This window comes from Carcharhinus amblyrhynchos, chromosome 19 (genome assembly GCF_965287045.1).
Source record: "Carcharhinus amblyrhynchos chromosome 19, sCarAmb.v2.hapA, whole genome shotgun sequence".
NCBI lineage: Eukaryota > Metazoa > Chordata > Chondrichthyes > Carcharhiniformes > Carcharhinidae > Carcharhinus > Carcharhinus amblyrhynchos.
This window is the reverse complement of record NC_137342.1, coordinates 46,777,541-46,792,925: the sequence shown is the minus strand read 5'-3', so window position 1 is coordinate 46,792,925 and position 15,385 is coordinate 46,777,541. Positions and strand designations below refer to the sequence as shown.

Here is a 15,385-nt window from a genome sequence, read left to right as displayed (position 1 = left end):
ACATCAGTCTTTATCAATCGGATTCAATGTAATTACCCACTAATGTGATGTACGATTGGAAGGTCTGATGGGATTGTAGTGGGCAGCTGGCCTCAAGATAAAGGGGGGGCGGTTTAGAACGGAGTTGAGGAGGAACTTCTTCACTCAAAGGGTGGTGAATCTCTGGAATTCTCTGCCAGTTGAAGTGGCGGAGGCTGCCTCGCTAAATATTTTTAAGAAGCGGGTTGATGGGTTTTTGATAAGCGAGGGGATTAAGGGTTATGGGGAGAGGGCGGGAATGTGGAACTGAGCCACGACAGATCAGCCATGATCTTACTGAATGGCGGGGCAGGCTCGAAGGGCTAGTTGGCCTACTCCTGCTCCTATTTCTTATGACTTATTAAGCACTCGAGATGTCAATGAGGGTTGCCCCGCCTGCCAGCTGAAGAGTGACCCACCAATGGAAGAATCAAAACAGGGTTTAATGCCAGCGGGTTTCCAAGAATTTCTATGTTTGTTTTACACAAATGTACTAATCTCGCACAGGATGGATAAACTGGACATAGGATCGGTACATACACACGTGAAAGTGTGCCCTGGTATCACTGCACTTAAATATGTTCCACAAAAGTAAAGTCCACACAATGCCATTTTTAATATAAAACTTTGTATAAAATATGCCAAGTTCAGCATCATTTGCCCGAGTTGTAAGAGCATTTATTAAGCCAAGAAGCTTCATTTGGGTATCACCACCTTAATCTTCCAAGCTATAGAGGCCAATTTCATAAAGATATCTTTCATTGTTAAAAGTGCATATTTTAGGTTATTTACACCAATATTTAAAAGCAACTACAGACAAATGTAATAAATTCAAAGTATTCCCTCAAAAATAGCTCCCTGAGTTAAGCTGCTCACCCAAAGCCAGCAGCGTCCATTCCCAAATACACTGATACAAATGATCACAACAGTAATTTTAACCCAGGCCTAAGCAGAGTAGTCTCTGCTGATTTCCCAACAGGCTATATCAGGTCAGAGGTCAAGCACACTAAACAGCTCGGATTTTCAGTATACAGTAAAAGTATCAGCAACCCTCCTTGCTTTCTGCAAGGCCATCCCCATCCTCTTACCTAAATGCACGCCACTTATAGGCGAAAACTATACGGACCACGTAGCAATGAAGCCTTGTGGTTATAATCCCATCTCTACCTGATGGATCCTGTAGTTTCCCTCTGGCAATAAGATAAAAGCAAAATACCACAGATGCTGGAATCTGAAACAAAAACATAAAATGCTGGAAAATCACAGCAGGTCTGACAGCAACTGTGGGGAGAGAATGCAACCAATGGTTCGAGCCTGGACAACCCTTTGTCAGTTCTGAAGAAAGGTCAACTGGACTCAAAAACTTTGGCTCCATTCTCTCCCCACAGATGCTGTCGGACCTGCTTAGATTTTCCAGCATTTTCTGTTTTCGCTCCCACTGGCAATATTGGCTCTGAAGTTTATTAGAAATTAGCAAGAAAGGCACAAAAGCTTAGAAAGGTAGTTCTAAGGAGAAGTTGATAAAGGCCATGTCAGCGATCCCCGAGCAAAGTACAATGGGCATTAGAAATCTAAATTAAAAAGTGGTAAAAATACTCAGAAGATATGGCAGCATCTATGAGGAGAGAAAAAGAGAGCAGTTCTGCAATTTTTCCATCAATAATTGCTCTGCCAACAAAGTGGACATAAAAAGTGGTGGAAGCTTGCGTACAACCAGGGGAATGGAGCATTCAGGAAGGAGAGAGATAAGGCTGGGGAGGTTATAGAGATTGATTCAGACAAAGCCATGGATGAGCAGAAGATTAATGTTTCTGGAAGGGAGGACCAGGGTATGAGTGTTGGGATGATGAACAAGAAGGAATTTATGTAGGACACACAGCAAGCTTTGGAAAAACTAGAGTTTATGGAGGGTGCAATTTTTTTTGGTACTTCTGAGGGAGCATCTCAATTTAGAACAAAAAACGGCACTCTGCAAGCCAATCGTGGCAGTTCACAGACATCACAGTCCCTGGCCTCCATCAACACATTCTCACTACTCCACTGAGCCACTGCGTCAAGAACAAAGAATAGTACAGCACAGGAACAGGCCCTTCGGCCCTCCAAGCAGTCCGTCATGGGTGGAGAGTGCAGAATGGTAGCGCCACAAGCAATGCTTGAAAGTAGTTGAGTCTCAATGAGCATGTGTGCGAGTTTTAGCATTGGAAGAGTTAAATTAAGGACAGACACAGTCAATATTGCAGCAGTCAAGTAAGCAACTGGATAAGTTTAAAGTTTTTAAGTTTTTAAAAGTTTAGTGTCACAATTGGCTTACATTAACACTGCAATGAAGTTATGTGAAAAGCCCCTAGTCACCACACTTTGGCACCTGTTCATTTCACCGAGGGAGAATTTAGCATGGTCACCTTTGGACCGTGGGAGGAAACCAGAGCGCCCGGAGGAAACCCACGCAGACACGGGGAGAACATGCAAACTCCACACCGACAGTGACCCAAGCCAGGAATCGAACCTGGATTCCTGGTGCTGTGAGGCAGCAGTGCTAAACACTGCACTACCGTGCTGCCTCCCATTGATAAGGTGTAGGACTGAAAGCTTGAAGTCAGGTCATAAAGATGGCATGTATGAAAAGTCTGGTTCAATTTGAGAGTGAGACTGGGAGCAAGACAGAATCAATGGCAGAGGTCCAAAATTTGTAGTGGGGATGAAAGAAAAGACCAAGCATTTCCCTTTGATCATGAAAATTGGTAATCTGGCTCAAAGGGCCCTCATTTTAAGTTATTTTTAAACTCAAGTTTCCACTCATTTGAATGTGACGGAGTTTAAAACTATCCATGAACAAGTGCAAACTGGCAGTATTCTAGACTGCAATTTTCTAGATTAATTTTTTTGGAGATATATTCAAAAATAGTAACCTGAAGGTTATTAATATGTCAAGCCCATTGCAGGTTACCTGGACTTCTGTAATCTTATTTTAAACAAATGAAAATGACTTTTAAAAAAACCCTATATATCACCACCTACACTGGCATTGAGTATTCAGCTTCTTAGTAAACCATAAAGCTTTTAAAACCTATTTATGTTCCTGCATCTAAAAAATAATGGACCCTCCTTGAAGCCCTACAATGATCACAATTAGCAGAGGCTCACAATGGAGACTGAGTCAGTTTGCGAGGAATTGGATAGGGCAACATGGTCAATCAGAAGGAACCCTATGGAAACATAAGGGAGAATAACAGCAAGATGCTGCCCTGCTGTTGCTGTCAAACATGATGCTGTTCACACCCATGTCTAAAACTGTGCTACAAATCCAAACTTCTCCAACATACGCACACCCAGCTCTTCGAGCTCATCTGGATAGCAAAACTGGTAATTAATCTCCTCAGAACCTCACAATTCCCCACCGTGAGGGATCCAAAGGCGATCATGGTGTTCGAACACAGACCAAGCCAAGGTCTAGTCCAAAGACAAAACGGAATGCTTTATTTTGCAGCAAATCGTCAGGTGAATACATCCTCATGCCTGCTGTAGCCGCAGCTTTACGGACATTTGGAGAGTAGCTCACTACAATACCCAGACTGTTTTATTTCACTACCGGCATCAATTCTGTTACTGTAAGTTGTGCGTCTGTAGAGTGTATGGTGACCTTGTAGGTTAAAGACCACAATATAATACCGTACTTCAAATGTGTGTTCAATGCCCAAAAACAAATTATCTTCTAAAAAAAAAGATATTACTTTCGTGGAATAAGATCAATACAATTTTGAAAGACATTCATCATTACTTTTCACCAAGTGCACAAGTGTAAAAGAATGTTCTACGTAGTAGTCTCAAATGGACAGATTTCAGATGAGGATGAATGATAGTAACTACCTTGCCCAGATAGTTACTAAGATGGCATCTCACCAAGATGGAGAGGCTTGCATTTGTGGTGAAAATCTAGGCCTAGGTATCAAAATTGTTAAGTGTACAGTAGCACACTTTCCCACAGACCCATCTTTTGTTTCAATACTTGTTCCGTCACCATCTCCTTTTGTCTTCCAACATCACCCACTTTGTCATTTAACCTCTCCCGCACTCCCAACATAACACAAACCTTCACTTTTATTCTCCTCCCTACATCGGCAACGTTTTCCAGTCCTGAAGAATGGGCATCAACGCTAACTCTGGTGGCCGGATTTTCACGCAGTCAGGCTGACTCGGGAGATTTCAAAACAGCGGGCAGGATCTGGGTGTGGGAGCCCAACTGAGCCCAGTTTGGTTGGTAGGAGGAGGTGGGGCATGAGTCACCCCTTGCCAGCATTGTGCGAAACATGAGTTTATTTGACTGCTTAGATATTAATTTTATTCTTACACTTTCCCTAATAACATGTCCAAGAACTTGGTCACCTGTTTTGCGCTATTATTAAGGATAATCCATGAATCCTACCTTCAGGAGGTCTCAGTCCCTTTTTGTTTTGTGAACACCATCCAACAGGGTGCAAATCGGCAGTCATGACATCACACCAAAAATCTGCCCTGCGATCATCTCCATATCCACTGTAACGCAGGAGTAACAGCTGTCCACATGTGGTGATGATTGTGGCTACCCAATAGGTGTCAGGGTTATTTTTATTCGCGACTTCCAATTTCATTCCTGGCTGGAAGCTACTCTGGAGACTGATTTCAACCTGTGTACAAAAGAAACGAAAGGAGAATAACTTACTTGGTAAGTTAACTAGTTATACTTAGGGCGACAATGGCTCAGAGTAAAATCACCCCAATTAATAGTATTGACGGAATTGAGAAAGTTCCAATGCCAGTATTCATACACCACCCAAACCTCCTCCCATCTTCATCATCTGCTCCCCATCAATACATCATTTTAGTCCCTTCTCAAGCATGTTTGCCCTTTAAACTCATCAATGTTAGTTACCTCAATCACTCCCTGCAATACTTAGTTGTACATTCTAATCACTGTAGATAAGAAAGCTTCTCCAGAGCTTCTTACTGGACTTATTATAGACCACCATACATTTAAGGTCTCTAGTTCTTGTCTGTCCCTCAAGCAGAGGCACCTTCATCAAGTTAATCGTATGAAACTTTTCCTAAACTTAAACTTCTATCAATTCACACCTCGGCCTTCTCTTTGAAAGAAAAGAGCTCTGACCTGTGTGATTTTTCCCAATAGGTTTAACTTTCAAATCGTGGTATCCTTTGGTAGTCTTTTTTAAAACTTTCTGAAATGCGTCTATATTCTTTTTACAGTATGGAGACCAGAACTGCTCACACTGCTCATTTTTAAATGTGATCTAATTATGCCAGCATAATTAAGGACCCCACACACTTGGGACACACTCTTCCATCGGGAGAAAGATACAAAGTTCTGAGGTTACGTACCAACTAACTCAAGAACAGCTTCTTCCCTGCTGCCATCAGACTTTTGAATGGACCTACCTCCCACTAGGTTGGTCTTTCTCTACACTCTAGTTATGACTGTAACACTACATTCTGCACACTCTCCCTTCCTTCTCTATGAACGGTAAACTTTCTCTGGATTGCATACAAGAAGCAATATTTTTCACTGTATACTAATACATGTGACAATAATAAATCAAACCAAAAAAAAACTAGGGCTTTGTATACGTTTAACATGGCTTCTCTGTTTTTTAATTTTATCCCTCCAGCAATAAGCCCCACTGCTTTGGATGCTTTATGGACCTGCATTGTTCTAGTGATTTCTGTAATATCTGCGTCCCACTTCCATCTGCTCCAGGTGTTCATTTCCCAAGAGGGATGTGGCATCCTTATTCTGCTTCCTGCTAAATTATACCACCTCACAATGTTGAGATTAACTTGCCAAACATGTCAATTCTACAAGTTTATTGTCCTCCTGTATTTTGTCACTGTCCACCTCGACATTAGCGGCATCACTTAATTTGCTGTCTGCAAATATTGAGACTGAACTTCTGATTCATGAGTCCAAATCATTTATCTCTAGGGTCATGAACAATACCCTTTTCATCAATCTTTATGGGACACTATTTCATGCCTTTTGCAACTATCTTTGTGGCTATCTTTAACCCTATTGTCTGTTTTATGTTTTGTAGCCAGTTGCTATCTATTCCACTATTTGTCCCCTGGCTCTACATATTTTGTCCATAATCATGAGTTTACTATGTGGTGCCTTATCAAAGGCTTTATGATAATCTCATCTATAATGTCACAAGTGTTTGCCCATTGTTCTCTCTTCCAAGGATTCAAGAGGGTTGGTCAAGTATTTTGAGTAGCCTTTAAAGACTAAGCAAAGGGAGAATCAGCATTAAAGACTTAACAACGGGCTTTAATCCAAATTATGTTGACAATCAACTTTATATATAAATTGTTGTGCACGCTTAATGCGGTGACATTTTTTGGGATTGCATTACTCTACTCTGTGCTCATTGGGTCCTGACTAAACCTGGCAGGATCAACAAGCCCATCAACTTTCAGTTTATACTTTCTCAGAAGACTAAGGAAATTTGGTATGTCAGCTATGACTCTTACCAACTTTTACAAATGCACCATAGAAAGCATTCTTTCTGGTTGCATCTCAGCTTGGTACGGCTCCTGCTCTGCCCAAGACCACAAGAAACTATGAGGGGTCGTGAATGTAGCCCAGTCTATCATGCAAACCAGCCTCCTGTCCATTGACTCTGTCTATACTTCCCGCTGCCTTGGAAAAACAGCTAGCATAATTAAGGACCCCACACACTTGGACATATTCTCTTCCACCTTCTTCTGTCAGGAAAAAGATACAAAGTCTGAGATCACGCACCAACCGCCTCAAGAACAGCTTTTTCTCTGCTGCCATCAGACTTTTGAATGAACCTACCTTGCACTAAGTTGATCTTTCTCTGCATCCTAGCTATGACTGTAACACTACATTCTGCACCCTCTCCTTTCCTTCTCTATGTACGGTATGCTTTGTCTGTATGGTGTTCAAGAAACAATACTTTTCACTATATACTAATACATGTGACAATAATAAATCAAATCAGAGTTGATGACATGGTGTAGTTCCAGTAGACTTTCAAACTGTTTTTAAAGAAGTATTATGTTAGGTGTGCATAACAGAAAATCTGTAGTTTCAGAAAATGTGAAGGTACGTTTGATCATGAAACAGACCAAATATTTTTAAAATCAACTTACAAAACAACTCTGGAAAGAGTAAAGTTGAACCTTTGCTACTTCGTTTTTATTCTTTAATGAAATGTGATTATTGCTGGCAAGGTCATTATTTATTACCCAATCCCAAGTGCACTTAATACAATGATGGTGGCAAGCTGCCTTCTTGAACCACTGCAGTCTATTTGATGCAGGTACACCCACACTGCTGTTAGGAAGCAAGTTCCAGGACTTTGACCCAATAAAAACGAGGGTCAGTGATATAATCCCAAATCAGGATGTTATGATGTGGTATGGTACGAAATTGGGAGGGGTTATCGAAGAAAGCTTGGCGAGTGTACTGTGTACAGTTCTGGTCGTCCTATTATAGAAAGGATATTATTAAACTGGAAAGTGCGCAGAGAAGATTTACTTGGATGCTTTGAGTTAGAAGGAGAGACTGGACAAACTGGGACTTTTTTCCCTGGAGATTAGGAGGCTGAGGGGTGATCTTATAAAGATTTATAAAATAATGAGGGGCATAGATCAGCTGGATAATCAACAACTTTTCCAAATGATGTCTAAAACTAGAGGGCATAGGTTTAAGGTGAGAGGGGAGAGATACAAAAGAGTCCAGACAGATAATTTGTTTCCCCACACAGAGGGTGGGGAACGTCTAGAACAAGCTACCAGAGGTAGTAGTGGAGGTGGATACAATTTTGTCTTAAAAGTATTTAAACAGTGGCATGGGTTTTAGAAGGATATATGTGGGCAACTGGGGCTAGCTTAGTGATTTTAAAAAACAGGGCAGCGTGGACAAGTTGGGCCCAAGGGCCTACTTCCATGTTGTAAACCTTTGACTCTATGGGTGCTTGCAGTGCATTCTATAGTTTGAGCACACTGACAGCACAAGGTAGTGTATGGGTTGCTGATCAAACGGGCTACTTTCTCCTGGATAGTAGGACAACTTTGAGGATAGCCAGGTTAACTCCTACTGGCACTTGATATTCTGACACCACCTCATCCTCCAGCGCTCTGAATATTGTAAAAATGTTTAGAACTTACTTTTCATTGCAAACAACACATGGCACTGACGTGGAGAGCGTTACTTATTCTGTCTAATTTTAAAGTTCTTACCTCCATTGTAAGTAGTGATGCATTATATTGGAATGTTCTACTGCAAGTTGCAGCTGTAACCAGCACGCTCTCAGACCTGCATCTTTTTAATTGCTGGAAGCCTCCTATTGGCTCTCCAACTTCAAAAGTCTGCGTGCCGTCCTTAATTGGACAGTGATCCTGGCCACTAATTGGTCAGGGAGAACCAATCAGGTAACTCTTTCCCACGCAATTGCGAGGTGACGATCCTTATTTGATCTCAAAATCCTGCCCCTGGTGTCCATGACAAATGAATAATTTATTTTGCACCCATACGCCCAACTGGAAAGTTTCTGACAAACCAGAAAAAGACACGAAACGTAACTGACAAAAGACTTAAGGAAAAACATAATACTTTGGTGTAGTGGCTTTCCATTGCATGGTGTTCTATTTTTGGTTTAATTTTATTCCCCATTTTAATGGTACAAAAATGACGCAGAAAAGCACCTCATAATACAAAACAATAACACAAAAAACATAAATTTAGTTTACTGAACTGTCAGTTTTGCTATTGCCCAATTTTTGATGAGTGGGATGTACACATTATCTTAAGTGTCACTTACTAAATATAGCTCAATTGATCTGTGATGGTATGCTCAAAGGCAGTCATTCATTCAATTAAGTGGTTCTGATGCCCTAACACACAAGATTGAATCTTGCACAATTATCAGCAGAACTGAAAGGCTACCTTGAGCTCACTATCAGCAATTTGCCAGCTATATCACAGCAGTGCCTTTAAAAAACAAGTTAGCAGCGGTTTATATTCATTAAGTGATTTGATTTATTATTGTCACATGCATTAATATACAGTGAAAAGTATTGTTTCTTGCGCCATACAGACGTTCATAGAGAAGGAAACGAGAGAGTGCAGAGAGTCGTGTTACAATCATAGCTAGGGTATAGAGAGAAAGATCAACTTAGAGTAAGTCCATTCAAAAGTCTGATGGCAGTGGGGAAGAAGCTGTTCCTGAGTCAGTTGGTACGGGACCTCAGATATTTTAATCTTTTTCCCAACGAAAGAAGGTGAAAGAGAGAATGTCTGGGATGTGAGGGGTCCTTAATTATGCTGGCTGTTTTGCCGAGGCAGCAGAAAGTGTAGTCAATGGATGGGAGGCTGGATTGCATGATGGACTGGGTCTACATTCACGACCTTTTGTAGTTTCTTGCGGTCTTGGGCAGAACAGGAGTCATACCAAGCTGTGATACAACTGGAAATAATGCTTTCTATGGTGCATCTGTAAAAGTTGGTGAGAGTCGTAGCTGACATGCCAAATTTCCTTAGTCTTTTGAGAAAGTAGAGGCGTTGGTGGGCCTCTACAAAATGCAGTCAGGGCACCATGTAGGTGGGAGAGTACCTGCACGGAGGTGATCTCATAATGTCTGATTGTACATTAGCACTACAGATCAGATATTGTCTTTTCCCGTAGACACTAGAAAACTAAAATGTAGACTCAACATTAACCTTTGGTTATGAAACCATAACTAAGGCACTTTTAATTACTTTACAGCATAAAGTAAGCATTAAGCTAGGTTTTTGATTTAAAACATATTTGAGTCACTCCTGCTATTCCATATAAACACATACCATAGCATAACATATTATTAAATACTTCACAATGATCTCAAAACGGATAGTTCTTAAACTGTAATACAGATGCTGAGGTAGATTTATAATCGGGCATTAATTGAGTTGATATACATACATGTTTGAATGAGTTGTGTGGTGCAGGACTTGCACCAGTCTCTTCAAGATAGTCATCCCAGTTGAAGTCAACATCCTCGCCCCCAGAGCCTACATCTGTTGTAACAGAAATAAAGGAGTTTAGCATCTGGATTTATCTTAATTCATGGCTTAAAACTGAAGTTTAAGTATTAGTGTCACAAGCAGGCTTGCTTTAACATTGCAATGAAGTTACTGCGAAAATCCCTCAGTTGTCACACTCTGGCACCTGTTCGGGTACACTAAGGGAGAATTTAGCACAGCCAATGCACCTAACCAGCATGTCTTTCAGGCTGAGGGAGGAAACCGGAGCACCCGGAGGAAACGCCATATGGGGAGAACATGCAGACTCCTCACAGACAGTGACCCAAGCTGGGAATCAAACCTGGATCCCTGGTGCTGTGAGGCAGCAGTGCTAACCACTGCGCCACCCCTGAAGTACCTGTACTTTAAATGATAAATTATTTAACCTCATTTTTACCTTACCTTTTACTTTATTTTTGGTAGATTATTTTGATGTTTATGCAATGACATTTTCCGCCTTACGGGCAACACCTGATGAACCATGTTTGGCAAAAGCAAAGTTCTTTGGGGGCCAGCTACTTATGAAGGATATTAAACATTTACATTATTTTTAAAAAATACAATTTTCACGAGTTGCAATCGTTTCTGGCTTTGCAGCCAGCAGGAAGCCCAGGTCAAGTGCAAAGGTCAGCAAAAATGACACTGATGCTTATAGACAGTGCAGGAAAAAAAAACTTACTAAACTGAATGCAAATACCAGGAAGATACGAGTTACGGGGAAGGATCTCGAGAAAAGCTTGCATTTTACAATTGAAAAAAGGACCTCATTAAACAGTTAAATGTTGAAATAAGCAAGGTATTACTTCAAACACAATTATATGTCATGCTGGAACAGGCAAATGTCTTGGTAGAATGACCTTTCCTTGTATTGGTCTCCAATGGCCCGGGATTTGTGATCAGAGCAAAGCAGAGCTCAATGCTCACAGCCGACCTTGAAGAAAACTGCACACAAAGATCGAGCGATCTCAGTAATGCAAGTTCTCTTTTCCTGAAGGCAGATTAAATCTCACGCCAAATAAGTGGGGAACTCCAAACGTCAGCTCCAGTGATATCAGTAAACAGTAGAGGTAAGCAGTGAATCACACTGAAGTCATCAAATACGGCAAACCAGGAAGTCAAAAGCTCTGAATACGTGTCAATTTTCAGAAAGCAAAATAAACGGCAGGGTTAAAAATGAAATTAACAAAGTTAAACGAAATGCAAAAAATCAAGACTGTGGATTTTATCAAAATGGAGAATTTTGGCATTCCACATAAAAGGTTTTTCAGGACCTTTGCAGGAATTTAACAGTGATTATGAATTTAGTATCCCGTCTGTTAAAAATGCCAGTACACATTTAACAGGATGTAAATTTGTGAAGGATTTTACAATGAGACAAACACCAAGACACTCTCCATCAGTTTGAAGATTTCCTAGTGGCTGCAATGCAAGTGTCCTGAATGGTGCACCACTGGAGAAGTGTAGCAGCACTGACAGCAATTTATGGATTCCCCCGTTAATCTCCGCATGTAGGAACTTCCGAACGACAAGGAAGACTAACATCTTTACCACCGTTACCACTGAAAAATCTTGGCATGAAATTCTCTTATTACACCGTGGCACAGTGATTAACATTGCTGCCTTACAGTGCCAGGGACACGGGCTCAATTCCAGCATCGGGCCACTGCCTGTCTGGAGTCTGCACATTCTCCCTGTGTCCACGTGGGTTTCCTCTGGGTGCTCTGATATTCTCCCACAATCCAGACATGCTGGTTAGATGCACTGGCCATGCTAAATTCTCCAGTGTACCCGAACAAGCACCAGAGCGTGGCAGTTAGGGGATTTTCACAGTGTGAATGTCAGCCTACTTATGACTAATAAATAAATCTTATTTTATTAGAGCAAGTCCTATTTATGTGACACCTTTAACGTAATGCGGTATCCCAATGTCTGCCAAGTTACAATCTCCTTCTTTGCTTATCAAGTCCTTCATCAAAAATATCTGAAGTATTATTCATAACAGTAGTGATATGATCCTAATTTCTCTTTCACTGCAATTACTCTATGCAGTTAGTCTTATGTTCGTAGCTACATGGAAACTAATTCTTCTTTTGACTGTAACTCTGGAAAACATAAGAAAGCACCCCAGATGATGGATTTAATATTACTGTCAATAATGATACGGTTAATGGTGCTTCTGGTGCAAGTGTATGGCTAAATGTCAATATCTAAAAACTGCTGCTTAGAACAAAGACAATTACAGCACAGGAACAGACCATTCGGCTCTCCAAGCCTGTCCGACGGAACTAAAACCCCCCTACCCTTCTGGGGACCATATCCCTCTGGTCCCATTCACTTCGTGTATTTTGTCAAGACGCCCCTTAAAAGTCACTATTGTATCTGCTTCCATTACCTCACCTGACAGCGAGTTCCAGGCACCCACCACCCTCTATGTTAAAAATAAACTTGCCTCAAACATCTCCTTTAAACCTTGCCCCTCATACCTTAAGTCTACGCCCCTTAGTAATCGACTCTTCCGCCCTAGGAAACTTGACAGTTGCCACCGTTAACTTGGTGTAAATACCACTTCACTGTCTATCTCACCATTGATCTACATTAGATGGTATGAAGTTGCTGGATTTATACTGTAGATATGAACTTAAAAATCACCACAAAAAATTAAGTTGTCACTACAAATATCACTTTAGAGAGGTGATCATTGTTAATTACTAACCAATATCTTCCATTAAGTATTAACTATTGAAAAAGTGTGGAGTCTCATTCTTTCAGTATTTCTTAACATTTTTCTAAAATGGTGATCTTCTGGTCTTTTTTAAAAACTCTTTTCTTCTCTCTCATCTATCTTCCCCCCTCTACTTCTTTCTCTGTGCCCGATTTGACACCGCTGGAATTTTACCACCTCGCCTGCCCGAAGCTCCTAAGATCCCGCCCGAGGCCAACCCAGGCTTACAAGCCTCGGGGTGGGCGTGCCGGCAAAATTCAAGTCTAAACCTCTTGCTGCTTGTTTCTCAATCTGATGGGTTAAGGAGGAGTATCGTTGGTTGCCTCATTCATTCATGTCCCGAGTGTTCCACTTCCCTCACTGCACTTCTGTCAACTCGCACACTCTGAAACCTAGTCGAAAAAAATATATTGACCCACACCCTACAACAAAGTGTAGTTCGTAGGACAGGTAAACTAATACTCAATAACGACTGGCCTTCAATAATCACACAATTAACATCAACCGAATAAAACTGTTCTTGCAGAATTCTAATTCCCAGAGTGAACCAATAAGATTAAAAAAAATGGAACTGGAGTGGGAGTGGAGGGAAATAATAAGGAATAATAATAGGATATAGGAGCAGAATTTGGCCATTTGGCCCCATTGAATGGCAGAGCAGACTCAATCATGGCTGATACAATTCTCGTCATGTAACAAGGAAGTTCGATAAAGGAGAACTTTGTGGGAATGAGAAAAACGTCAGCCATGAATGAGTGGCCTAATTCTGCTCCGATGTCTTGTGGTCTTATTTTTCTGCCTTCTCCCTGTAATCCTTGATCCCCTTATTGATCAAGAACTTATCTATCTCTGTCTTAAAGACACTCAATGACCTGGCCTCCATAGCTCTCTGTGGCACTGAGTTCCACAGACTCACCACCCTCTGACTGAAGAGATTCCTCCTCGTCTCAGTTTTAAAAAGCGTCCCTTCACTCCAAGGTCATGCACCTCGAGTTCTGGTCTCTCCCACTGAAGGAGTTACAATTTACGATCTGGCCACGCACGTCAAAATGGAGGTAAGCAGCATTCAGCATTGACGTTGCCTCTTTGTTTACTGCATTGTAAGGTTAGTCCGAGAGAATCACATGCTGCTGGCCGACTCTGCTCTCAGAAGGAGGCCAAGTAGCGTATCACGCAGTCAGCCTTTCCTTCTTAAAGGCAGTCAGACCCGAAGCTGCTCTGAGGGCACACAAGGGCAAGTTATTGCCAGTTCAGTGATTTTTATTTGACTGTAGTCTACAGGGACATCAACAGTTCAGTCTATGAGGGACCCACAGAATAACTGAAATCAACTTATAGATTTCTGCCTTAAATAAACATGCAAACTCCAGCAGTTGCTGTCAGTTTCAGAGGAACACTGATAGTTGCATTATTACTATCCCAAATATTCCACTTGGGCCACATAGATTTTATTGCTCCTTGGATTCCAATAATTCGAGTCGAGATTAATTATTTTGACCAAATTCACATCTTACTACTTCATACCATAAAATACTACCCATTATTTTGTGCATATGTTTTGTACTAGTATACAAATCATGTGTAGTTAAATGTGGAACTGTGTCAGTTATTCTGTGCTTTATTCTAGATATCCACATTCCCACAAACGACAAATACATTTCTGGAACTCACGCACATTGAATCAGCTCAATCCCCTTAAAAAAATTAGGGCTTTAAACCTATTGAGTAGGCCCAAATTCTTCTTGTATCAAAAGGCAGATAATGGCACTGACTTGAAGGTCAGCTGACTCTTTTTTTTAATCAGTGCCTTTATCAGCAGATTGACACAGTCTGTATTAACATTTTTCAGCCAGACACAGGCTGGTCTCTTCAACTTGACAAGACAAAAAAAAAAGTATCCAAAGCGAATCTCGATGCCTCAAATCCAATTCCTTGCCTAGTAAAGATTGCCCATCAGCTAAGAAACCAACCCCTCTTCTCATGAACTTCAACAATATCATAGAATCCTGCAGTACAGTGCCATTCAGCCCATCGAGTCTGCACCGACCATAATCCCACCCAGGCCCTGTCCCCATAACCCCATGCGTTCAACCTCTCTAATCCCCCCTGACACTGAGGGAAAACTTAGCATGGCCAAAACACCTAACCCACACATCTTTGGACTGTGGGAGGAAATCCACGCAGGCATGGGGAGAATGTGCAAACTCCACACAGACAGTGACCCAAAGCCAGGAATTGAACCCCGGATCCCTGGCACTATGAGACAGCAGTGCTAACCACTGTGCCACCTTATCATCCATATTTTGCTGAAGTTCCAGTTACCTCCCTTACACTATCTCATGCGCCCAAATACAAAATGGTGTCTTGAAGCCACATACTTTATATACCCCACCTCAAATATAGTTACAGACGCCCAATGTGCTCCAACACTCAAACAAACCATTCCAAATCATTGTATTGGACACATATCTTTTGATTTTAAACATTCAATTAAAGTGTGGGAAATACTGGCAGATTAAAAGTTACCTGTTATGATAAATAAAAGACATTCCTTTGCCGTATCAACT

General features: G+C 41.3%; 1 protein-coding gene across 4 annotated transcripts in view; it reads right to left on the bottom strand.

The window, feature by feature from the left end:
* The window catches only part of sfmbt2 (Scm like with four mbt domains 2), a 192,442-nt gene that overhangs the window by 162,096 nt on the left and 14,961 nt on the right, over window positions 1-15,385 (bottom strand). For all 4 annotated transcript variants that reach the window (XM_080207712.1, XM_080207714.1, XM_080207715.1 and 1 more), the window contains exons 3-4: window positions 9,996-10,090; window positions 4,442-4,682 (exon numbers count right to left, since the gene is read on the bottom strand). In XM_080207712.1, coding sequence (XP_080063838.1) covers window positions 4,442-4,682; window positions 9,996-10,090 — 336 coding nt within the window. The remainder of the gene's footprint in view (window positions 1-4,441; window positions 4,683-9,995; window positions 10,091-15,385) is intronic.